At 50.2% G+C, this 27,348-nt stretch overlaps 1 protein-coding gene and 1 non-coding gene across 2 annotated transcripts; one reads left to right on the plus strand and one right to left on the minus strand.

The window, feature by feature from the left end:
- The first annotated feature begins 17,546 nt into the window (after positions 1-17,546).
- LOC120836476 (chitinase-3-like protein 1) lies at positions 17,547-18,974 on the plus strand. The gene has a single exon (XM_040205399.1). The coding sequence runs from the start codon at positions 17,547-17,549 to the stop codon at positions 18,972-18,974; it is 1,428 nt and encodes a 475-aa protein (XP_040061333.1).
- Positions 18,975-26,937: 7,963 nt separating this feature from the next.
- On the minus strand, positions 26,938-27,010 carry Trnat-ugu. The gene has a single exon. It is a non-coding gene; the product is annotated as a tRNA-Thr (tRNA).
- Positions 27,011-27,348: the final 338 nt, after the last annotated feature.

The raw sequence follows: 27,348 nt of genomic DNA on the forward strand, positions 1-27,348 counted from the left end.
TGTCTCGAGCATAGATCTTTTCTGTGAAAATGACGCGCTTCACGTCTGTGCGTCACCAATTGTGCTCTATGATGAAAAAATCAAAACAGTAAAGCGTTAACTTTTATTTCTTTGGAGGCTCGTTCTTGAAAATGCATAGTACACCTGCACCTTGCGACCTCAGGGATGTCGCGAGTTTTCTACTTCTGAGAGCATAATTTTAAAAGCGGTCTGTAGCAAAACGACGCCCCATTTATGTTCTGCCAAGATAAACCATCTGTATGGTGCGGAACGCACGTTGCAGAAAAATAGCAGAATCTGAAGCGCGAGCTTTCGCTTTACGCGCTCCGAGCTGGTGTGTGCTAGACCACATGGCCACCGATCCTCCTGTAGGGGAGCCAGACTTGCGCGTCTGTTTTCCGCCGGCCGTCGGGCCGCTATTCGCCAAATTCAATCACGTGATAAACAAAAAATCCAATGCTGCGCAGAAAAGCCTCAACTATGGCTGCTCCACAGTTTCGCTAGCAGCTGGCCCCTACCTAGCCACTAACCAAATGTGCTTATGTTTTTTTTGGTTTTTTTTTTTTTGCTTTTTCATGAAGCCGCTTATCATCCATTTATAGGCGGTGTATCATCCATGTAGCATTCACCTGAGCATTCCGACAAGGACGAAAACATGCTTTGGTCAATCGCCCGCATAGGTATTAAACGAATCCGGCCTATTTGGTTACGTTTTTCACCATTCTGTCCACCGCAAACTCGGAGATTACGCGTGTGACATCATAGGCTAACGGAGAGCACTCGCAGAACCATGGTATGTGAGTGTACCACTCCATACGAACTCAAACAGACTAAACCCATTTACTTGGCCTGCACTCATATGGTTCTTTACTGTGACGTCATTACCTTGCGAACAAAAATTTCCTAGGTGTTTGTAGTGAGCATGGAGTTTAAAATCAAAGCGCTCTGAAACCAACACTTCCAGCACCGTCAACGTTGAAGATCTTGCATTCCGCTTATTTCCGTCGTTGAAAAATGTTTTGGTGACGTCACATTCAGCATTCGGCCATCGTGGAAGGCCGACCACAGTGTTGTTTTCCATTGCGTTCGTCGCCAATAGGGGGTGTTCACTTGATACCATAGTTATGTTCAGAGCGCATGCTGAGATCGAGCTTACATTAATGGGCTGCTAAGAGCGGAAATCTGGATGGTACGGAATGCACGTTACAAAAGTGCTGTAAAAGCCCGTCGTCAGCACGCGCTCAGCAGTCGCGCACACAGCTATGGCCGCCAGTGAATACTCCCTATGCGGCTCCTGCACGTGTGAAGAGTGACTTTCCTGCATAAATTTGGATTTCAAGATTGAAGAACGAGGGACCCAGCTCCCTACGGGAGGTTGGGCATTGGGGAGCTTAAATAGACCCACTTCACGAGGGCGGCGCCATTTTGAATTGTCATATCACTTCCAGTATGGGTTTTCGTTAGAACGTTCTTTATTGGCCTGTTCTTTATGTATCTACATACTATACTCGCATAGAGTGTACCACTAACATCTGCATCATTGCGGGCCTAAGGTTCCGCCATTGACGTCACGGTGGTCTGGGTGGATTTAAGTCAGAGAGCCTCCGGATGCTGCAAAGTCGTCCGCCGTGGCCTTCGTCGTCGTAGAGGAACTCCGACAGCTTTCTCCACAGCTGGTAGACGATCGCGTTGTCACTACTGGTGGGCAGAGTCCAGTCGACATACGTCGCCGGGCGGATCTCGTCTCGGAGTTCCTCCAGCTTCGTTTTTCGAAGGTGAGAGTGGGGTGCGCTCTCACTCCCAGAAAACATGGGCAGCCGTCGCGGTCCTGCGGTACCGGCGACACGCCCCCTCGTCGGAGTCGTCGCTGAAGAACTTGTGCCGCCGCTGCGGGGGTAGGACAGTGTTGGTCGCGAGGCGGTGGACGAGGGTTTGAGTGCTCTTTGGTGGGTCTTTTGGCATAGGAGGAACGGGACGCAGTTGCTCGTCTGGGCGTTCCTCCCGTTCCTCATGGAGGTGCAGTAGGGTTCTTCGTCTTCGCCGTTTAGCGATTTCCTTGACGGCAGACGGGTTGGCTGGGCCTGCTGCCTCGCCGCCTGACTTGTGTAATGCGTTCGGCGTGGATGCCATCTGGCGAACTGCTTCTCGCAGCTCGCTGTGGGCCCACTCGTTGCCGCTAATGCCCGCCTACGCGGGCACCTATAAAAATTGTAGCTTGAATGTTGAGCTTGTCTGGAAGTTCTTGGAACGCGGGGAGCAACTCGCCGACTATTTCCATGTATTTTGAGAGGCTCCCGCTCGCTCGTCTGCACGTTTCGTACGCGCGGGTCGAGTCGGTAAACAGCAGGAGCCTTTGTGGGATCTGTGTTGGTGCAGAAGTTTGAAGAACCCTCTGGGATCCGTACGTTCCACTTTAGTAGTGTCGACGTCTTCAGTGGTCCAAAGTGCAGCCGCGTTCGGGATGCCGAGGGTGGTGGCGACCCACGCGACCGCCTGGACGTGCTTGGGGTTCTGCCTTCTCCTGCGCCGTCGTCGCCGGCAGTCGACAGCAAGGTCTCTGCCATATCAGTGTAAATGATGGTGTGCGTAGGCGGTGATTTGTGCGCGACGCTACGTGTGTGCGCTTTGTTGTGAAAGACCCCCGGACCAGATCTTCCCTATCTAATTTGACCGGCACCGGTGAACGCCTTGAGTATCGTCACCACGTGGCTCCGGTCAGCTGTGCCCGGAAACGAAGCGAGGGACGACGTGGGATTGCTGTGGCCTTCTGCGGAAGACCACCATGTTCACGTCGCCACACCTAGGCCTAGGATACCGGTTGACGGCGCGCCAGCTGCGGGACCTTCGTGAGGGTTTGTTCGGTTCGGGTTATCCTCTGACGCTATTTGCAGATGGTCTGGCCGAACTCCTTCCCGCCGCCTAATGGAGGGTTCATCATTATCTCGGTCATCATCTCCAGGGCTGACAGTGGACCTTTTGTTGTCACCTCCTCGGCGCGGCTTTCGAGGGAGAGAGTACCTTGGCGCCGGAATGTGAAGCCCGGCCGCCACTGCAGTGTGTGTGTGTGTGTGTGTGTGTGTGTGTGTGTGTGTGTGTGTGTGTGTGTGTGTGTGTGCGTGTGCGTGTGCGTGTGCGTGTGCGTGTGCGTGTGCGCGCGCGCGCGCGTGTGTGTGTGTGTGTGTGTGTGTGTGTGTGTGCGCGCGTGTGCGCGCGTGCGCGTGTGCGTGTGCGTGTGTGTGTGTGTGTGTGTGTGTGTGTGTGTGTGCGCGTGGTCAGGGGATGAGTGGGGCGGGGCCTGTACATGACGTTTGTTGGCAGCTCGGCCACCATTGGGCTGCCAGCCGCGAGAGTACCGAACAACGACCCGATGAAAGGAGCAAACAGGAGGTCGCATGTGTGCTCTCGGACGATGTACATACTTTGTGAACATGTATAAAACAAAGTTTGTCACGAGGGACCCTCCCGTCTCTTGATGTTTCTGCCGGGATTCAGCCTGCGGTTCCTGTCCTGGCCTGGCCCTGCTTGAGACTGCCTGGAGAACCGCTCGCTCCCAACAGCTTTGGCAAAGAGTTTGCGTCGTTCCGTGTTGCATACTTCAGTGGTAATTCAACTACAGTAGGTGAATTACTGTAAGTTAATTAATTTTCTTGATAATTTGTAATTGTAGTTAATTACTTTTGGCTAAAATAAATTGTAATTGTAACTTAAATGCTTTCTAGCGTTAGTAATTCTGAAATTTCAGGCACAGTTACAGTTACTTTTGCAAACTTCGCGGCGCCGGCAGAACCTCTCTGAACGCGTCAGCGCCCGCACAAGCCGCCTAGCTCTCGGTGGAACACTCACACACAGATACGCGCTCACACTCTCACGCAAAAGAAATAGCGTCGCATTGTTCTTCTGTTGCTTATTCCTGGGGGCTGAGAGACAATCCACTTTCGAGTCTACCTCAACGGCTCCGTGGGGGACGAAGAAGAAGTGATTCGAAGTCGGTTGCGTTTTTGAGCCTCGCTCTTCTGGATCAACATTTTAATATTATAACACGGCCTGAAACATTCGAACTTCATTCGAACGTTGCCTACTCCTGTCCACGGTGAGGTCTGCCACACTGGGGCTTGCCCTGGTGCCCGTGAATCGACCATGGCCATGTCTACTGGGCCAACGCCACCTTCGCCACATTCCAGTCATCGCGCCTCCACTGACCAGTACAGTCTGCCTTCGTCCGTCTGTGGCATCTCAATCGCTGAATCAGAACAGGACACACCTATGAATAGCGCAGAGGACATCACTCCAAGTCAGCAATGTGCTACAACCTCTTCGCGGCGAGTCAGTGTGCCATCCAGTGACATAGAACTCTCCGATTTTGACGACTTGGATTGGACTGATGTCGCCAGGAAAAAGCGAAAAAAGAACAGCCCTAATTCCAGCCCAAGCGCTGAAACAGTCCGCAATACTGCAGTAGTACATGAAGGACTTACTGTTATATTTACGCCAGTCGAACAGGACCAAGTTATTACGTCGCTGAGCAGCCTGAGACTCTCCAATACTCTGGCGAAGACGTTCCCGGAATGCATCCTGGAGATCAGGTACAACAGCCGCCTCAATCTCGTTGCCGTGGACGTGAGAAACGGACAGACAACACGAGGATTGTTACGCTGCACAGAGCTCTGCGGAATCAAAGTCAGAGCATACGAGCCTCTCCCCAGACACTGCGCCACAGGTGTAATCAAAGATGTGGACACTACGCTGACTGACGAGGAGATCACCAACAACTTAAGATCTCCTGAAAACAGAGTTGCACGTTTGCGACGGCTAGGTAAAAGTTCGGCAATTAAGATCTCTTTCTGCGGATCTTCGCTGCCAAGCTTCGTCTACCTTGGTCTTGTTCGGCATCCAGTTACTCCATTCCAAGAGAAACCTGTCCAGTGCCGCAAGTGCTGCCGCTACGGACACCGTGAGGCCTCCTGCAAGCATAGTCCCGTGTGCAAGCGCTGCGGTAACAGGCACGAGGACAGGGGCTCATGCACTGCTCAAGAGAAGTGCGTAAACTGCGGAGCCGCTCACTCTGCTACATCAACATCCTGTTCTAAATGGCAGCAAGAAAAAAAGACGAGGAATTATGCCAAGGAACATGCAGTCGATTATTATAGTGCCAAAGCTGCAGTTCAAGCATCCGACTGGCCCGAGTTGCCCAGAAAAAGTGAAGGGTCTTCTTCAACAACGCAAGACACCTTGACTAGCAAAACTGAAAACCAACGGCCTGAGAGACCGACCTATGCTACACTAATCAAGCTTCCCAGCAAGTACAAACCAAAGGCACCTCTGACTAAAGAAGGGCCCTGTTCAAACGGAGCAAATCCACTCGAGGATCCGAAAACTACAGTTAGCGCGCCCACCGATCCAAGACAGCGCAGAACAACAAAACGGAGGACTCTGTCCGTTTCAACAGACACAGCTCCAAGCAAGGGGTGGGTCTTGAACCTTCAAGCAGCAGCAAACTTCGCCTGCAGGTTCTTGGAATCTGTTGATGCAGAATGGGCCCGTAGCATTCTTACACTTCTTAAACTGGCCCTTCCCCTTATTCGATCCTTGTAAATGGCGACCTGTAGTACCCCTGCATCCACCACACCACGGTCTTCTTCAGACCTCACGGTATGGCAGTGGAATTGCCGAAGTTTCCGCAAAAAACGCTGCAGTCTCATCCAGTATATCCAATCGGACACTCCCCCCCCCCCCCCCCCCCGACATCATCTTTCTACAAGAGCCTCGTACCCTTCCCAATCTTCCTGGATATGTCACATATGTGGCACATAATGATCCTGATAAAGACCACCTTGTGGCAACCCTAGTCAAGCGCGTTCATACCGCCGTCGACTTAACCTTCGACACCCAGGCCGTTCCACGTGTATTACTTGAACTCCTTCCTGCAAATCCACGCACGCGTAACACCCAATCCCTCCGTCTACTCAATATCTACAGCCTCCCTCAAGATCGTCATGCACGGTTTGACAAGTTGTTTGAAGCCGCACGCTGCAAGGGTTGCTCCACATTCATTGGAGGCGATTTTAACGCTCCACATCCAACTTGGGGTTACCCTCGCGACACACCTAAAGGCCGAAAGCTCCACACTCTGATTCAAAAACAGAATCTCACTTTACTTACTGATTCATCGACACCCACTCGTCTTGGAACCAGCGTTGCACGAGACACGTGCCCAGACCTTACCATGTACCGTGGCACTAAACCCTGCACCTGGCAGAACCTTGAGGAACAGCTCGGCAGTGACCATTCGATTCTTGAAACCCGTATCCACACTAAAGACTTCTCAGAGGAAGCACGCCACATTCGTATCACAGACTGGCCTGCCTTTCGCGCATCGTCCTCCTCTTATACCTCCTCCGACACACTCACCGATTCGGTGCAGGCACTGCAAACCCGGCTAAACCGACACACGCGCACCCTCACTACCACCTACTTCATCTGTGGGAAGCACGTCGTAGCCTAACCAAACGATGGCGACGTCAACGCCGCAACAAGAAGCTGAAACTACGTATTGCCCAACTTACTGTTAATGCTGCAGACTATGCTGCCAACCTTACTGGTGAAAACTGGCACGCGCTATGTGACAATCTCAATGGCACGCTCGGTACCGCACGAACGTGGTCCCTACTCCGTCACCTCATACAGCCCGTCAAGCCAAATCGGACAGGGCCAAGGGCATTCATAAACTTCTACGCGCCACTAACCTAACAGACGCCCAATGCCTCACTCAGCTACGACAACGCTACCTTCCCCCTCCTGACGCTCCACGTTACGCGGACTACATGGGTCCCCCCAACACACTCTCTTATCTTAACGCACCGATCTCAGCAATTGAGATTCGCGCTGCACTGACCGACATACGCCGCAACACATCCCCTGGTCCTGACCAGGTCCGCTACTCTCTTCTCTACAACCTCTCTGATTCGGACACCACGCAGCTTACTACCTACTTGAACGAGGTGTGGGAGTCGGGTACCCTTCCCAAGGAGTGGAAGGAAGCAACAGTGGTTCTGATTCCCAAGCCTGGCAAACCCCTCTCCTTGGAGAATTTGCGCCCGATTTCTCTTACCTCGTGTCTGGGCAAACTGCTTGAGAAGGTTGTACAGCTTCACCTCCACAAATTTCTTGCGCACACATCAGCTCTTCCTGACACCCTTTATGGCTACCGTAGTGGCATTTCTACCCAGGACCTACTGCTCCGTCTCCAACATGATGTTTTAGACTCGCCGAGCACTGCCCAATATCGCGCCGTCCTTGCCGCAGATCTTAAAGGGGCTTTCGACAACCTCTCCCACGACCTGATCCTTGAACAGTTGGCAGCCACAGGCTGCGGAGTGAAAGTGTACAATTACGTCCGCAATTTCCTCCGTGACCGATCTGCCAGCCTCGTGCTTGGTCTTCTTCGCTCTCCTTCCGCGCCAGTGGCAAACCGTGGCACACCGCAAGGCTCTGTACTTTCTCCGCTCCTGTTTAACCTTGCCATGCGAGGTCTTCCTCCCCTTCTGGATCAGATCTCGGATGTCAGACATGCAATTTATGCAGATGACATTACTGTCTGGGTAACGAAAGGCTCCCTCGGACACATAGAGACTCAGCTACAAGAAGCCGCTACTACCATCGAGCACTACGCCCGGCGTGGAGGCCTCACCTGTTCCCCCACGAAGTCAGAATTACTAATCGTGACCAAACACGCTCGCGGACAGACCGACCTCCCCATTACCATCACATTAGACGACAAACCCGTCCCGCGTAAATCGGCCATACGGGTGCTTGGCTTTGTGTTACAATCCAACGCTAAAGCAACTCAAACCCTCCATCAACTCACCACCCAGTGCAACCAAATCATGCACATGCTTTGTCGCGTCTCAAATCGTCGACATGGCCTTAAAGAGGCGGATGCCCTACGCCTTGTCCAGGCCTTGATACACACTCGCTTAACCTACCACCTTCCTTACCACAGCCTCACCCAAACCGAACACACTCGTATGTCTGTATTGCTGCGGAAGGCGCAGAAACTTGCTCTGGGCCTCCCTGTTCGCACAGCCACCGTTTGCCTCGAGAGGCTTGGGGTGACCAACACTCTGGAGGAGCTCATGGAAGCTCACCGGGCTGCCCAGTTGACGCGCTTGCGCTGCACGGCTCAGGGGCGGGCACTCCTTGCCACCCTTGGTTTTCCACCCTGTCCCGCTACCCTCGCAGCTGAGGGTCTCTCCCCCGCTGCGCGTGCCAGACTCACTGTGGCTCCCATCCCCCGTCATATGAATCCTACCCGCCACTCGGCTCGGCGCGACCATCGCTCGCGCTACCTCCGACGCGCGTATCCGGTGGGTTGCGATACCGTTCGTGCCCTCTTCACGGACGCCAGCCCACAGGGTGTGCGCGGGGGTATTACAGTTGTCGTGGACTCTGATCTCAGAACAGTCCACGCGGCAACTGAGCGTGGTCTTACCGACGTCTCCATCCTGGAAGAACGAGCGGTCGCCAGGGCAATACTTTCTACCTCCTTTCTGTCCTCCTCCATGCCCATTCACATTCTCACTGATTCGCAGACGGCCTGTCGGCACTTCCTATATAACACCTTACATCCTTCCACTGCATCTCTACTCGACCCGTTCCTATCCTCCACCTCCCACAATTTCCGGCTGATATGGGTGCCTGGGCACGCAGCCGTCCCCGGTAATGAGCGCGCTCATGCGCTCGCCCGAGACCTCTCACACCGGGCGCCAGGGAAAGACATTGTCAGCATCCAACCAACCCCTTACTCCTACAGCACTCACCTTGCAGAGCTACGCCTCGCTCGGCAGCATTATCCGCCTCCTCACCCTTCCCTTACTCGCAGAGACGCCGTCATATGGCGACAACTGCAAACTAACACTTTCCCGACCCCCCTCTTCTACTCTTACCACCAGCCGTCACTCAGCCCGCCTCAGTGCCCGCACTGCGGCGACCGTCCCAACCTTTTTCACATGGTCTGGCAGTGCCAGCTCATTCCCGCCGTCCCACCCAATGCCAATCCCACCCGCACCTCCTGGGAGGAGCGGCTGACCGATGACACGGCCACTGGCCAGCAATCGCTAGTGGACCGCGCCAAGGCGTTCGCCGCCACATATGGGGCCCCGGACTAGGGGCTCCACCCGAGAGTTCGTCACACGTCGCTACAATAAAAGTTTATTTACTCACTCACTCAACGGCTCCGTTTAGCGCCGTCTGCGGTGTGAGCATAAAACAATAACGCAAACATGACAAAATATTGGGGAAAAAAAAATAAGTTCAGCTTTCAGCCGAGTTTGGGAACTTTAATCGTTTATGAAGTTGTTATTCTCTTTTTTTTTCGACAGTGTTTTATGTATCTCTTCCAGTACCGTCGCATATTTGCATCTTTGTATTATTTTCAAGTTTATTTCTTGCTGGTTTTACTTCGGAAATTATTTGCATAAGCATTTTGGAGACTGACCTCGCACCTGTGAATATTGCCACTGATTCGGGAGCCCCGATTCAGTTCTTGTTTATTTCTGAGCCATTATAAATTCAACTCAATGTCAAAAATTCACAATACCATCATGTTTCTATGTGAATGCGGTCGTATTAGCCCGTGTCGATTTTAGTTTTATATTGATACTTGTAAAATAGTCCTATATGACTAATTGTCGCATTTTTATTTGCCTGGCTAACAAAAATCTGTCAACCCAATTTTTTTTCTTTAGAGATCTGGCGTCTTTCAGCATATGAACTAATTTATTATTATTTATTCAAAATATAAGAACGTAGTACTTCATTGCCCTAAACTGTTAAGTTCTATCATGAGTTTAACAAAATCATAAAAGGAAAGTACAATACGTAGAATTTATGGAGCGATGCTTAAGCCTCCTGAAACATTGGGGCAAGGAATGAACAAATAATTACGTTGCATTCTATACAACTCGTTTAAAGTTATATGGCCCAAGTCGGGTAGCTCCCAGAAATTTGTAATTGTAAAATTTTTGCATTGCTTTTTAAGAGTAATTTGTAATTAATTACATTTCACGTGGTACTACGTGAAAAGTAATTAATTACAATTGGAGCAGTATAAACGGCTGCACAAGTGCGAGAGGGTAGTGGATGTTTCTAATGTAATAGATGGCGAGGCAGATCACGAGGGCTTTTGTTATGTACCGGCGCCACCGGCAGGTGGACTAAGCAGCCGATGCCGCGAGCCTCGTGACAATCGCGTGCTAGTGAGAGCTCGGGGACTTGTTCCTGGACCGAGAACCGCGATGGACGCACCGTCCACACTCTAAAGCTGACAGTAAAGCTTGTATTTATCAATTGGCGACGAGTGAGAGAAACGAACCTGCGGCTTTGAGAAGATGGCGACTCACGGCACCATGGAAGCGTTCTCGGGAAAGGGGTGGTCATCTTGGGCGGAGCGGCTCATCTACTACTTCGAGGCCAACGGCATCAGGGATGGCACCAAGAAACGGGCCGTTCTGCTAACTCTGTGTGGTCCCTCCACATTTGAAACGGTCAAGGCATTGGTGGCTCCCAGGTCTCCAAGTGAGTTGACTTTCGAGGAGATCGTGAATTTGCTCCAAGCACATTTTGATCCCCGGCCGGCAGAACTGTTCAGCCGTTGCAAGTTCCAACGGCGAGATCAGCAGCCCGAAGAGTCAGTGACCGCTTACGTCGCTGCTCTTAAGAAACTTGCAGCAGACTGCAATTTTGGGAACGTTCAAGTGACTCCGACGACTAGCACAGCTAGCCTTCCCGTCTCAGCACTAGCTGCTGGGGCAGCCGACGGCACGGTCAGCACGGTCACAACAGCGGTTTCCAGCAACGCGACGATGTTACCAATGGACATAATGTTGCGCGATCGTTTTGTTGTGGTCTTCAAAATGAAAATCTCCAGCAGCGGCTATTTGCGGAGCGGGACCTTACGTTTCTCAAGGCGTTCGACATTGCCGTACGAGCCGAGAGCGCCAAGGACCACCAGCGGCAAATAAAAGCAGATTTTCAAGAAATAAACAAAGCGGAAAAAACGCGTCCGGCGCATCGTCGCCAGGGGAAGACGACGCCATCGTCCACGCCCTGCTATCGCTGCGAAGAACTCCACAGTCCTAGTTCTTGCAAGTTCCGAACATCGCAGTGTCGGTACTGCAAAAAGACGGGACACATCGCGAAAGCTTGCTTCAAGAGAAAGAAAAACAGCCAAAACTCCGTACAGGCACTCGAACCACAGGAAAATCATGGCCCCTTTACAGAACCGTCAGGCACGCTGGGTGACTTGTACGCCGTAACACCGCGGCGGGAGCCGGCAGAGAAGGTTATGATAGGCCTGGAGGTTCAGGGTGTTCCTCTCAGATTTGAGGTGGACTCGGGAGCGGCGTTTTCTTTGATCAGCGAACAAACGTTCCGAGCAGCGTGGCCGAGGAACCCTCCGGAATTTACAGACGATAACATCGCTCTGCGTACCTGGTCTGGGGAAGGCATCGAATCTCTGGGAACAATTCACGTCATGGTCCAGTTCAAGAAACTGAAAGTGAATTTGCCTCTTCTTGTGATGAAGCACCCCGGATGTAACCTTCTTGGGCGGAATTGGTTTGCAGCCCTGGGAATTGGCCTCAGCGGCGTGCACCAGGTGGTGTTGGACGGCAGCCTGACAGCCACCATCGAAAGGTACGGGTCAGTTTTTGACGGAAACCTGAACGGCTACAACGGGCCAGCGGTAAGCCTAGAACTGGAAGACAACGCGTCACCCAAGTTTCTACGAGCTCGCACTGTGCCATTCGCGCTCAAACCAGCGGTGGAAGCCGAGCTGCAGCGTCTCACGGAACAAGGCATCCTTGAACAGACTCAGCACTCGAATTGGGCAACACCCGTTGTAGTAGTAAGGAAGAAAAACGGCAGCATCAGACTTTGTGGTGACTACCGCAGCACCGTCAACGCTGTGACGCTCAAGGCGTCATATCCACTGCCGACCGTGACAGAGGTGCTCGCAAAGCTGCGGGGAGGGAGAATTTTCTCCACCATCGACCTGGCTCAAGCATACCAGCAGTTACGAGTCACCGAGAACACAGCTGACGTTCTTACCATCAACACGATAAAGGGCCTTTATCATGTCAAGCGACTTCCTTTCGGCGTCTCGGCAGCACCAGCCATTTTCCAGAAATGCATGGAGACAACACTTGCAGGAATATCCGGTGTCAGCGTGTATCTGGACGACATCATTGTCAGCGGTGCCACAACCGCGGAACACGCCCAGCGCCTGAACCTTGTCCTGTCAAGACTCCAAGAAGCTGGCCTGCGAGCAAACCGTGAGAAGTGCCTATTTGGCGTTCCTGAGGTCACTTACCTGGGCCACACGATCGATGCGGTTGGTGTTCATCCAACCAACGACAAGATCAAGGCGTTCAGGGAGTTGCCAGAACCTACGTCAAAAGCCACGCTGCAGTCGTTCCTCGGAATGCTCGCATTCTACGACAGGTTCTTAGAAAACCGAGCGACTGTAGCCTGCGATCTCTACAGACTACTAGCCAAGAACGTCCCTTGGCACTGGGAAGAGCGCCATGCCCTCGCTTTCCGGAAGTTGAAAGAGTTAATACTCCGCAAGACAACGTTGGCTCACTACAATGAGTCAAAACCACTGCTTCTGTCCTGTGATGCGTCACCATATGGCGTCGGCGCAGTTCTTGCGCAAGTCGACCACGAGGGCAGGGAAGCTCCAATCGCATTCGCGTCAAGAACTCTAGGGGATGCCGAGAAAAATTACTCACAGCTTGATCGAGAAGGATTAGCAGTGGTGTTTGGGGCGATGCACTTTCACCAATACATCGCCGGACGAAGTGTCGTTATTATCACCGATCACCAACCACTGCTTGGCATCTTGGGACCGCAGAAGCCGGTACCACAAGTCTTGTCACCCCGAATGCGGCGATGGTGCGTCAAACTGTCGGCGTACGATTACAAACTCGTGTACAGGCCTGGAAAACGACACCAGAACGCGGATGTTTTAAGCCGTCTGCCCCTACCTGACAGTGACGACGAGCCTTGCTCACCGGGAGACGTCTTGATGATTGAAGCCTTGACAAGTTCTCCGCTGACAGCAGATAAGATAGCAGCCATGACATGCGCAGATCCGATTCTGTCCCGCGTCTACGAGGCTGTGCAGCAAGGCAAACTTCATGAGCTCACGGAGAAGGACTTTACCGCGTACAGAAAAAAAGGCGCAGAGATGTCCACTCAAAGAGGATGTGTCATATGGGGATCCCGGGTGGTCATACCAGCCTTGGCACGTCCTGAAGCCATGAACTTAGTGCATGCTGGACACAAGGGGATCGTGGCCATGAAGTCATCTGCACGCAGCTATGTGTGGTGGCCTGGCATCGACCGCGACATAGAGGACGCTGTTGGCAGCTGCCCCATCTGCCAAGAGTCCAGGAAGATACCAAGCAAGGCACCGCTTCCTACGTGGGATCACGCATCACTTCCTTGGGACACGCTGCATTTGGACTTTGCAGGCCCTCTGGAAGGAAACATGTTCCTTGTCGTTGTAGATGCCTACACGAAGTGGCTAGAAGTGCGAAGCATGACTAGTGCCACATCTGCAGCGGTCATCAAAGAACTCCGAGGTATGTTCGCAACTTTTGGACTGCCTCGCAAGATTGTTTCCGACAACGGAAGCGTCTTCGTATCGAAGGAGATAACAGACTTTTATGAAAAGAATGGCGTGAAGTTTGTGACCAGCGCTCCGTACCATCCAGCGACAAACGGCCAAGCCGAGCGCATGGTTTACGAACTTAAGCAAAGTTTGTCAAGAGAGAAAACGGGATCGCTCTCACTGAGAATTGCTAGATTCCTGTACAAACAACACAACTCAGTTTGCAGCTCGACAGGAAAAACACCAGCATTTTTGATGTTCAACAGGGAGCTTGCTACTAACATCAGTAGACTCCTTCCTCGTCGAGAAAGTAGTCACAAGGAACGAGATATGGAAAAGACACCGCCGTCCAGGGTATTTCAAGAGGGACAGGCAGTCTATGTCCTAAACTTCAAAGGAACCCCCAAGTGGATCCAAGGAAAGTTGACCAAAAGACTTGGAATTCGCTCCTGGCTGGTAGAGACAGCAACTGGATCAACCCGCCGCCACGTGGATCAAATAAGGCGTCGATTTACGACATCGACTCCATCGGCTGAGTGGTCTGTTCCTGCTCCTGTTTCGGACTCTCAACACGATTACCCTACCGAGAGATCGTCATTTCAAGATAATTCCGAGACGACGCCGGAACATACGACAGACGCCGGAAGCGGAAGAAGGGAGCAACCTCCAAGAAATAGGCACCCTCCAGAACGCTATGGGAGCTACATCTGAGGGGGAAGAGGTGTTATGTACCGGCGCCACCGGCAGGTGGACTAAGCAGCCGATGCCGCGAGCCTCGTGACAATCGCGTGCTAGTGAGAGCTCGGGGACTTGTTCCTGGACCGAGAACCGCGATGGACGCACCGTCCACACTCTAAAGCTGACAGTAAAGCTTGTATTTATCAGCTTTCTCCAGTGTGCACGGATCACTCAGTGGAACGAGTTCTCCTGGTTTTCCGCCGTAAATGACAACCTGCTCAGCTGTTGCGTATATGTGAGGGACAGGCAATGTGGGGATGTCTGGCACCTCTGCCTGCGGAATGAACAGACAAAAAGAAATTAACTCACCAACCATGGGAATTTTTTATATCGTTGGTGTGGTGAACGTTTATGAATATTGGTCTGACATTATGTGTATTCTGCCTCGCGTTAAAAGTACTTCAAGGGGGCATTGTCTGCCTGTATGTCATAAATGCTTCAAACTCACTTCTTTTGCCAACCTAAGGCATTCCATTGTTACGTAAATCATACACATTAGAAGTAATCAACTTTCTATCGGAAATCTTACACACAACAGTGCACAAAAGTCAGTCTTGAAACCTTCCGTACCTGGTTGATCAAGAGGTACTTCACTCAATATCAGAGAAGGTAGAACGTTTTCCGTGCAGGTTCGAAAAACGTTGACTACGTTGTTCACGTCGTCCACGAGGGCAGACACTTGCCTTTAAAAACCTCAACTCGGACTCTGAAGCAAGCTGCATATAAGGAACATTCGCCATAGAAACTTGAACCGAAGCTGTGATGCAGGTTGAATTCTGCGTCGAGTATAACATCTTTCTCACTAGCCAAACGTCAAGCATACCTTGTGAAGACGTGTTATATTATAGTAATTCAGATGAAACAGTAGCGACCACGAGTTCTGATCCGAAAGCATGTACGACGGCCGCGCACAAAGCTACAATCGCGATCCCTGCAAAATCGAAGTGTCGCTGTGTCGGAAACTCAGCGACTCGGCCAACTCGGCGGTGAAGGTAGTGAGGGCGCCAATGAGTCTGGTCATGTGAGGTCACGTCTCTATATTTTCGGAATTCGTTGAACTCAAAAAGTTTAAGTTCACCCCAACCCTTATTATGCCTCTTCTCTCGCTCGTGTCGTCCCGTCTCTCCCCTCTCCCTTTCCAAGTTCTCTTTTTGGAAGTAAAGAAAAATAAACAATCGTGTAAAGGTTACGCGGTTTGCGTACACTATATATCAAGTTTGCGTCGGTGCAATATAACAGATATTCCGTGGACGTCGGCAGTGTCAAAATACTACCGGCTTTCTTTCAATATCATTTTCGAATCGGCCCAAAATTCCTAATACTGCGCAGTTATTGCCGATTCAGAAACGATATTCAGGGTGAAACACGGTTCGTGTACAATATATATCATGGTTGTGTCGCCTCAACATAATAAATCTACCGTCGACATCGGCAATATCAAAATGCTACCGCCACAATTTTCCCGATACTACGGAAATATTGGCAGCACTTGCACAACTATCCCGACCCGAGGCGAATATCGGCTCAATATTGTGTGCTGCCTGGGGTAGTAACTGTAACTCTATAATTCTAGTTAAACTACTTTTGAAGCAAAGTAATTGTAATTGTAGTTAAATTACATTTTTGAAGTAATTTACCCGTTGATGCCAGGGACCCAACCGAGCTGTGGTGGGAGAAAAAATCTAGCCCCCCTGCAAGGGCTGTATGACAGTGCGCCTTGCCAAGTTACCCGGCCACAAGACGACGTCGTCGGCAACGTGATTAAAAATATGTCTATTCGCGCGAATAGCAACGTTCACCAGAGCACAACGAAGATGCATTGCAGAGATCTTTGAGCCGGCAGCCTTTGCTGCGGTTGCCTTCCGGCGAAGAGAATCATGCGGCTTGTGATATTTCTTGCGTTTTATGTCAGCTTCGCGCGTGTATAGCGTTCACGTGCCGTGGACGTATAATAAATTCACCACGACGTACACTGAAACCAATGGTCATAATTCACACTTCATCCACTTATTGCACTTGAAAACAAAGGAAGCAACGAGGTCGAGCGTCTTCTGTGGAAATGCGCACGCCCTCCTTACTTCCTTTTTTTTTTTTTCCTAGTCCAATAAAGTATGAAGTTTGACGATGGTTAAGCAAAAGCACGTCTTCATACAAGTGAATGCGGCTTTTGGGGAATTTAAGGCAAAAAAGGGGAGTTGTAGCATGCCAACCTATGATCGCAGCTCAACGTTCGCCAGTGCACGAGCGCTCATAACTTTGAGTTTACTAGAACGGAAAGTTGGACGAGTTGGTATAAATTCATTTTGAAAAACAGCGGGAATATCACACGGACAACTTTGAGTTGATTGTCACAAAAGTTTCTCCCCGAGCATAGATATTTTCTGTAGAAATGACGCGCTGCATTTGTGAGCTACACAAATTCTGCTCTATGATGAAAGAAACAAATCGGTGAAGCGTTAACTTTTATTTCCTTGAAGGCTGTTTCTTGAAGATGCATATTGCACCTGCACCTTGCGACCTCAAGGATGTCCCTTGTGAAAGTCCCGTTATCTTCCCCTTGTCGAGAGCATAATTTCAAAAGCGGTCTGCAGCACAAATACATCCCATTTATCTTCTACCAAGAGAAACAATATTTATGGTGTGGAATGCACGTCGCGGAAGAATACGATAATCACGCTTCACGGAGCGGCGACAAACTAAAACATAACCATAGCAATTCTCCTGCTTGCTGAAGGATTGATTGACCAGGAGTCAAGCTCGACACTGAAAGCAGAATAGTATGTTAGCAGAGTTTATATACTAATTTTACAGTGTCTGTATTAAAACAAAACAACTTTAACAGTACGGAACATCTTTTACCGGCAAAGCAATACACAATTTTCAGTTTTCCTCTTCTTCGCCGTAAAGTGAAGACAGAGGAAACATGGCGTCCAAGCAATTATCACGAGTCGCCTGTAAGCACGCGCCTGCGCACCGCATTCTCAAGCTTCGGCGGGCGCGTAGCTCTCACAGATCCTCCCACGCTACCAACGTAACGCCACTCTCCGAAGTCTCAACTCACTCCTCGTTCGAGGGGACCGAGAGGTCCGCGGACGGGGAGGATGAAGACCGCCTCCTCAACTTCTACAAAACAGAGATGGCCAAGTCCAACACCATGCTCTACGTGACGCGCATCAGCTTCTGCATCTTCGTCGTATTCGCCATGTACCTCCTGGGCATGATGTTCTTCTTCCGGACCTCCAGCAGCAACCTCACGTCGCCGGTAGAGAAGATTGTCTACCGGTACGCACCGGCGATCGAGTGCCAGGCGGGTAACACGAGCCACTCTTCTCAGCGGGTGTTCAAGCGACTGGACAAAGTGAGTGTCAACTTGACTAGTACCCCAACCGCAGATTCCGACTTCAAGGCATCGACATTCGCAGTGCCGCAATCTGTCCGGAGTCAAAATGCCCTCCGAGGATCGGAACTGGAGAACCCTGGTCCTACAGATCACCTCCTCTTTTGTTTCTTCAATCACACCTCGTACCGCAGAAAATCACCGATGACCTTCGACGTGCTCCTGATACCTGCCGGACTTTGCACGCACATCATTTACGCCGCAGCGGGTATCGACAGCACCTTTATGGTAAGATGGACTGATGAACCCTACGATAGGGATCAGGGCGCGTATAAAACGTTCTTAGCGCTTCGAGACCGCCACGTTGGGGTCAAGCTACTCGTAGCACTAGGCGAAACCTGGGAGGACTGGAGGACCTTTAGGGACATGGTGTCCGAGCACAGCCTCATTAGGACGTTCGCCCAAAATTTGGCTCGGTGGGTGATGAGCAAGACATTCGACGGTGTTGTGATAAACTGGCGGTATCCCCGGAAGTTAGATCGCTGGCGGCTTACAGACATGGTGCGAGAAGTCAAATCCCGTTTTGCGCCTAAGCGCTTAATCTTGGCTCTTACTCTTCCGCACGGACAAACAGTTCGTAGAACCGGCTTTGATGTCGCCAAGCTTGGAGAGCTGGCAGACTTTCTACTCTTCCGATTGTACAGCGAAATCAACTCGACCGTTCGAAAGACGACGTTTCCAGTTACGAGCGAAGACGTGACGCGTTTCCCCAAGGCCGTTCGTTCGGAAATGGGCAAGACTGTCTTCCATAAAGCCTGCTTCGTACTGCCTCTGGTCGGCCTAACGTTTACGCTGCGGAATCGGGACCACCAACACGTTGGAGCGGCAACAGTGGGGCCCGGATCCCCAGGTCCTTACACCAAGGTTCCAGGTATACTCGCCTACAACGAGGTGTGCACCGGCAACTGGTCCTTGGTCAGTGCTGACATCTTCGCCACGTTCGCGGTGAAGGGCAAACAGTGGGTGGGCTACCACGGCCCGGACAACTTAAGGAACATCATGAGGGTCGTGAAACGCAAGGCGAATGTAGGATGCTTCGCCCTTTGGGAGGTGGGCTACGATGATTTCAACGGGTTGTGCGGTCTCTCATACCCCATTGCACGGAATTGCTACCGCAGTTTGCGAAGTGAGAGTGAGCAAAGGGACTCTCTATGGACAGATTCGTAAGACCTCTAATGTGCTCGGGGGTCGTGTTGACTGCGGCGTTTCCTGTTGCTTTGAAGAATCTTGCAATAGTCCCTGCCTGAATAAATAATGCTGTTCGTGTAGATAGAGTTCTGAAAATGTGGGCAGCCTCAAAGTGACGAGTTTGTTCAAAAAGATTTAGTTTTCTAAAGACGACGATGTCCCTGGTGCATATGAGAATAGTTTTATTTTATTTTATTTCAAGAAGTATTATATGTTTCAAATTATTTTTATTCGAATATATTCTATATAAGGCAAAATATTAGTTTTATTCAGAAAGCAAAATTGAAAGGCGTCATGCACTAAATATTTGATCTTTCTTTTCTATATAACGGCAGGAAATAATCTCGATCGTTCAGATGAGTCTTGTGGGAGACGAGGCTGAAAGATGACGAGGCGGAGGACACATAACGAGCGGTCGGCCGAAGACGCACGAGCTGGCGCTTGAAAGAGCGTCCTGCGCGAGGCTGGGGTTGGGCAGGAACCTAAGTCACTGGATCGTGGGAAAGTATTGTATGATCGCCATTTCGGTCCGTGAAATGAGCAATTTCTTCTTGATCGCTCCGTTCTTGGCGAGCCGGTCTAAATTCGCTTGTGACGGGTAGCTTTATGGAGACGTTTCTTGTATACCGAGATTTCAATATCCACACACCGGCGAAACAAGCGTACGAATTCGAACCAACACCACATGCTGTGTCGGTGTTTGGGGCACTGAAAGACAAGTTTACTGTTTTAAAATACGCAAGAAGAACGATATAACTGTAACAGATCTGTGGATTCTGTATTTTTTTTTTCGTCATTTCCGTGCTGCACCATGCTGTGTTGGCGGCGCGGAGGCGTAGCTAATACCATATGGTCTTGGCTGTGTAAACTAAAAAAAGAAAACTAATTAACAAATTGGACTCCTTCAGTATCCTTTACATGGAGCAAAATATATTACAGCGTAAACGCGCTTGAAATCAGAACGCGTGATCAGCTGGTACGCACTCCCAGATAACAGAAAAACCGGACGAGACAGGAGGACCTATACCCCGTTTCGTACTTAGCATGCAACGCTGTCAAAGCTACTGGCGCGAGCGTGTGGCTTTGTCTATGGTTTCGTTCGCGCGCGCACGTGTGCAAATGATCAAGGAGATTGAGCCTCATGCTCACGCCAGTAGCTTTGACAGCGTTGTACGCTAAGTGTGAAACAGAGTATAGTTTTTGTGCCGCGCAGTGAGAACGCTTCTCACTAGGCGTCGCTAAAACTAGGCCTTCGGCCGGGAGCAGGCTCTTCCATAGGAGCGCTCAGGTTACGTGGTCGTAAGTATACAGTAGGTCGTGAGCGGATGCGGAATCGTCCCGAAGAACCGTTACGAAGACCCGTCACGAAGTACTGTGACGTCACGTGGTTCCATGACGCCATCAGGATGTAATGGTGACGTCAATATGACGTTATGATGTTTTAATGGCGACATCACGTCACGTGAAGTCATTGTAATGCCATGTGGCGTCATTACGTGAGAGTGATGGGCTTAGGAATCAGAGTAATGGAAAGAACGGTTCAGTCCTTCAGTGAGTGGGAATGGGCCCTCTGTCTCCAAAGCTAAGAGTTGAATATAATTGAAATACAGTACTCTGATTTCCCGGAACGGAATGGGAATAGAATGGGGGTACTCATTTTGCAACAATGCGTCCGACCCCCTACTCCGCGCCGACAGCAACGCTCACCAGTGCATGTATCAAGTGACCACCTCAACACATACGCTACGTATATTGGTGAGCAACGCTCACCAGTGTACTATCGGAAACAATATGAGCGTGAACGCGCCTCCGCGTGTCGCCGATACCTGAGGCGCCGCCCTGCGGCGCCGTTGTGAAGTTTTGCGCATGCGTGAAAAAATCCTGTCGCTGTTCTCGCTTTGATTGTTAACCCCTGTCTGTCGTCTGCTCTGCGCGCGCTGGCGGCCGCTTGCGTTGTCGTCTGCTATGCGACTCGTGTATTTCCGTCGCAACTCAGACAAACGACTTAACATATGATTCAGGAGTTTCCTGTACGATAACGCAATGCCCACATGTGATACGTGATAAGTAGCTGGCTTCTTTCAATGGGTCGAGATACAGCGATAACATGCAAATAGGTTCAAGACAAAATATCTGCAAAGCTTAGCGTTCAACTAGGGGGAGCCCGGAAAAAATTCAGTTGAGTGAAAAATGGCTAGGGTTCCTGACGGCGAAGGGGTCAACATAAATCAGTTGTTCCTGTGCTTCCGAGTTTCCGTTCCGTCCCTGTTTCTAGTTTGCGAGTTTTCTATGTCCAGAATTGACACAGTATGAGCACTCTACTAATAAGCCTGTCGAGCCCATGGCCGACGGCAGAACAGATGCTTTCACGTTTTAGGGCCACGTGTTCAAAGAATAAAAGCATTGTGTTTCACTGAAGACTTTCGTGCAAATCAACACCATTACAACTGTCCAGGGCAAACACAATTCGCGTAGAAAGCGCGGGTGTCCGCCGGAGCACGCAATGTTGTGTGGCAGACGACAACACGAGCGGCTACCAGCGCACACACGAGTCGCATAGCAGACGACAGCAGAAGCGGCCGCCAGCGCGCACATAGCAAACGACAGACGGGGGTTACCAGTCAAAGCGAGAACAGTGATAGGAGTTTTACACGCATGCGTAAATCTTCAGAACGGCGCCGGTGCGGCGCGTGAAGTAGCGGCGGCCCGCGGAGGCGCGTTCACGCTCATATTGTTTCCGATAGTACGTAGTAAGAGACAGGCAACATGCATTCTTTGGACGAGACGCTGTACAACAACCACTTAAACAAGGCTACGACGGTCCATACCGAGTCAAAACTCGGTATCGACATAACAAGATCTTTACTCTGGGCATTAAAGACCGCCATTCCACCCTGTCAACCGATGCTACAAGTGCGAGCATGTGGCCCAGAAGAGTGCTTGCACTGCACGAGCGCGCGTGCTTGGAAGGGACTCTGAAATCCCGGATCTCGCGCTTGAAGCTTCGGCTTTGTTAGTGCCACTAAATAAGCTACGCTTCAGAGTAACGACACTTGGCCATATTGTGTCTTAAGATCATGGTTGCCAGCTATCTGAAGCTTTATCTGAGATCACAGGAAATTTTTTTCCGCCCTCCGTAAATGTTTAAACAGTTCGCAACAGAGCAAAGCAATATTACGCAAGCTTCCTAACACCGAATCCAATGCTGAGGAAGTTACGATCTTCAATCATGACGGTCGGCAGTTGCGTCTGCTCTGCATACGAGCCAAAATGGCGGCGCCCACAACAATGTCATTTAGTGGCTCTAGGCTGTGTCTGGGCTTCAGCTGAAATGAAGTATAGACGCCATTTTGAAAAACAGCGGGAATAACACACGGACAAGAAGGAGAGAACACACAGGACGAGGCGCTGTCCTCTCTTGTTCTCTCCTTCTTGTCCGTGTGCTATTCGCGCTGTTTTTCAAAATGGATTCGTACCAACTCGCCCAACTTTCCATTCTATAGATGCTTTAAACACGCGCCAGAATAAGTAAGTAATATTTATTTTCAGCAATATTGTGCTGAGGGCACCAGACAAAAAGCTTCCATGAGGTAGCTTGACTGGGCCTGGTGCCCCTGCACTTGCAGGGCATTATAAAAAAAAAAAAAAAAAAAAAAAAAAAAAGAGTCGCCATATCCGACTTTCTCTTGTCTTGCCGAGATGTCCAGCCACTGATGTGGGCGTTGACGAGCCTCCACAAAGCTGTGGAGGCCGGACAGAACGACACAGTAGCACCTAAAGCGGAAATAAACTGTACTGCTGCGTCAATGATGAAGCGAAGAGAACGGAATAAGAGGAGACACAAACTGAAGGTCAGCTATGCCGGCACACATGCACGGCTACCTAAAATCGTCCATACGCCCGAAGTAATGCGCCTTGATAAAGTCGTTTGAAAGCGCAGCTATAATACCCAATTCGCACGGCAGCGGCGCCTTTAGCTTAGGTCCCTTAGCTGAAGGTACCTGTAGTAAACGGTGTTCTTGATCACACTGTAAATAAACGGAGCACTTTAGGTTGATGTCGATTGCATTCCAGCTTAACGGAGAAAGGAGCACGTGATAAATATTTATTCCTCAAAATCGGTTTCACGCGCAGTTTTTTTTTTATTATTATATGTGCAATATCACATTTAAAACGGAAATATTCTTTCGGTCTGCTTTTGCGGCACTTAACTTTTTTCTTTAAGTCTAAGGGCGCACCTAAATGAGTCTTGCTTTAAAACGTCCCACCCGTCTGGCCACACTGACCCTAAATTACCTGCGGTCACGAGTTGGCATTGCAAGGTGGGCGACATTTTTATGTTTAGCAGCGCCATTTTCTTGCTACGTTCTCACGGAAGTAGCTAAATAGTTCCCGGCAGAAACAAACCCCGACGGAGTCTCACGGTTATGCCAGTCACGCGATCGAAAGAGATGGACGACGACAAAGATAAAGGGTCTTGGGCGGGAGAGTCGGGCGACTCGTCTACAGGGTGTCACAAAAGAAAGTTTACACGGTCTTTTTTACCGCAAAAATAAACTAGGCACCGCCGAACGCTCATTCTCCGCCCAAGGGTACAGCTAGAGGTCACAACCCTATGCAAAAGTTTCAGCCCGATCCGATAGCTTAATCGAAAGTTATAAGTGATTTTCTGTAAATTTCAATGGGAAAATGGCGGCCAACGGAGTTTTCAAACACATGGGGAAAATGGCACCAGAAACCGAAAACGGGCAAAAATGGGCTCCATTTTCCCCTTGAAGTTTTCAGAAAATCATTTATAACTTTCGATTAAGTTATCGGATCGGGCTTAAACTTTGGCATATAATTGTGACCTCTAGCTGTACCTTTGGGCGGAGAATGAGCGTTCGGCGATGCCTAGTTTATTTTTGCGGTAAAAAAGACCGTGTAAATTTTCTTTTGTGACACCCTGTACAACCTCGAAAAAGAGCTCGCAATGGCCCATTCCGTTCGGGTTCGTAGCAGGCGTTGTTTTCCACGTGCCGCCGCTGCTACCTGCTAGCTAGAGTATGCGTTCATCATTATTGTATTGTTCCATCACATTTGTGTTCACAATTATTTCATAATTTGATACTTATATATATTCAATTTGTTATAATGCATTAAACAAGTAATATTTATATATTTGTGATATTATTTCGAGTTCGTGGGTCCGAGGCTACTCCCTGTAGCTGATGTACAGAGGGAACAGCGCACCCGGAGAACAGTCATTCAAATCAACATACACACAAAAGAAAGAGACACTTACTCAGCGCTGACTGACAACTCTCTATATTTACACTTTCTCTTTTTCTATTTGTGAGGGAGAATAACTGGTCTTTTTTCTTTTCTTTCGATATGATGCTAAATAGTGAACTAAATTGAAATTAATGTAAGGCTAGGTAGTCTAATTCTTTTTGTGACAAGGTTAAAGACGGAGTACTAACACATGTGCCGTTATGTTTCGCAATGTTCTCTGCCTCGATAATTTCTCTTCTGAGCTTGTTGTGGTGCTTGCTAAACACGCCGCAGTTACTCGACAGCACTGAGCAGCCACAGTCTCGACAGTGAATGCATAGATGACCGGAGCTTTTGTTGGTGAATGTGTTCTTATGTTCACGAAGGCGACCCTGTAGCTGTTAAGGGAGCTGGGCGAGCTCCGTTTAACACAGGACCTCCGTTAAAAGGGAGGTTCGGGCGAGTTGGTCGTTCATGAATGACAAGGAAACAGCGCACCCTCAAAACAAGCACTCTAAGCTTTCATGCACACATAAGAAAGAGCCACTTACACAGCGCTGTGTAAGTGGCTCTTTCTTTTGTGTGCATGAAAGTGCTTGTTTTGAGGGTGCGCTGTTTCCTTGTCAGACAGGACCTCCCTTAGCGAAAGGGACCTTTATGCGCCGTCTGATCACGATCTCCAGCTCCCTTTACGACAGGTACGTGGGCTAAAGGTACTTTTACGCTGCCGTGTGATTTGGGTATTAGGCACCGGTTTCCGGCTTGAGCGGCGTCGCCGTCGCCGTCGCCGTAGGCGTATTCGCGCGTTGCATTATGGGAAACGTCCCATAACGCAACGCGCGGGTCTCACTCGTGGCCTGCGTGTTGCATTATGGGACATGTCCCGTAATTACGTCACACGTGACGTCACGTGTGACGTCACAAGGGTCACAAGTGACGTCACGAGGATCACAAGTGACGTCATGAGCGTCCCGCGCGTTGCATTATGGGAAACGTCGCATAATGCAAAACGTGGGTCTCACTCGTGACCTTCGCGTTGCATCATGGAACGCTTCCCACAATGACATCATACGTAACGTCCCGCGTGACGTCACTTGGGTCATGAGAGACGTCACGAGGGTAACAAGTGACGTCACAACGGTCGCAAGTGTCTTCACGACGGTCACGAGGGTTACGAGTGGCGTCACAAGGGGTAGGGAAAGAAAGGGAGGTGGACGGGGAGGAGGAGGAGCATGAAGAAGGGGAGGATGAGAAGGACAGGAGGAGGGAGGAAGACAAGAGGAGGAGGAGAGGGTACGGAGGAGGAGGAGTGCCATACCCTCCTTTCCGTACCCTTTCCTGCTCCTCCTCAGGAGCTGCTCTCTAATTCGGCATTACAGGGAGCTGTAAACGTCTTTAATTTTTTTTACCCGTACCGTCAACCATTGTTGCGGAAACATGCAAGACCCGTGCCACGAGCAGATTCTTCCCCGCTTTTTGCTTCCAAGGACCTCAAGTTTCAATGCTGCTCTGTAATTTCTTTCCAAGGGCCACTCGTGACACGGGCCTCGTGCACTGTCGCATTTTACGCTACTTGAGAGACAAAAGCAAACACGTCCTGGGACTTTAGCTCAAAGATCATGAGCACGTTCCCTTGTGGAACTTTCTGTTGAGAGTGGAGCTATTGTAGCGTGCATTCCTGAAAAAAAAAAAAAAGAAAAAAGAGCTGAGCAGAAAAAGGAAAAGGAAAAACAAGCGCGAGCATGGGTTCGCGGAGGTCGGGCTTTGCTCCTGCTATACTTCGTTTCTCCTTATGTGCGAGCGAAGGCAAAGCTGGAAGCGCGAGCACGAAAGCTCCGCGCGTTCAGGCTTTGCTCGAGCGCGCGAGCTGGGCAGAAACGGAAAAAGCGCTGCTCTCGCGCTTTTAGCTTCGCCTTCGCTCGCAGATAAGGTGAACCGAAGTATAGATCAAAATTGAAATTATAATGCAATGAAATGCAAAGGTGCAAGCGAGCTGGACAAGAATGACTGAAATAATCCCTGGAGATGGGGAACAAGGAGGACAAACATAAATCTCCAAACACAGCTAGGTGACTGGTGCGCGACCGAAAAAATCCGCCTGGTCCGGGTATTGAGCCCGGGACCTCTCCATTACCAGTGGAGCGCTCTACACACTGAGCTAACCAGGGGTTCGACGTTAGTAGAGCAAACGGGTTTTATCAGCTGCCACCAGTCGTACACCAACAAGGGTGAAGCTTGCAATTTAATGTTATGATGATAATGCAATTAAACGCAAAGGTGCTAGCGAGCTGGACAAGAATGACTAAAATAGTCCCTGGAGAAGGGGAACAAGGACAAACATAAATCTCCAAACACAGCTAGGTGACTGGTGCGCGACCGAAAATATCCGCCTGGTCCGGGTATCGAACCCGGGACCTCTCCATTACAAGTGGAGCGCTCTACCAACTGAGCTAACCAGGGGTTAGACGTCAGTAGAGCAAACGGGTTTTATCAGCTGCCACCAGTCTAACACCAACAAGGGTGAAGCTTGCAATTTAATGTTATGATTATAATGCAATTAAATGCAAAGGTGCAAGCGAGCTGGACAAGAATGACTAAAATAATCCCTGGAGAAGGGGAACAAGGAGGACAAAGGACAAACATAAATCTCCAAACACAGCTAGGTGACTGGTGCGCGACCGAAAAAATCCGCCTGGTCCGGGTATCGAACCCGGGACCTCTCCATTACAAGTGGAGCGCTCTACCAACTGAGCTAACCAGGAGTTAGACGTTAGTAGAGCAAACGGGTTTTATCAGCTGCCACCAGTCGTACACCAACAAGGGTGAAGCTTGCAATTTAATGTTATGAGTATAATGCAATTAAATGCAAAGGTGCAAGCGAGCTGGACAAGAATGACTAAAATAATCCCTGGAAAAGGGGAACAAGGAGGACAAAGGACAAGGTTTGCTCTACTAACGTCTAACCCCGGTTAGCTCAGTTGGTAGAGCGCTCCACTTGTAATGGAGTGGTCCCGGGTTCAATACCCGGACAAGGCGGATTTTTTCGGTCGCGCACCAGTCACCTAGCTGTGTTTGGAGATTTATGTTTGTCCTTTGTCCT

This window comes from Ixodes scapularis, unplaced genomic scaffold (assembly GCF_016920785.2).
Source record: "Ixodes scapularis isolate PalLabHiFi unplaced genomic scaffold, ASM1692078v2 PGA_scaffold33__2_contigs__length_1026942, whole genome shotgun sequence".
In the NCBI taxonomy this organism is placed as follows: Eukaryota; Metazoa; Arthropoda; class Arachnida; order Ixodida; family Ixodidae; genus Ixodes; species Ixodes scapularis.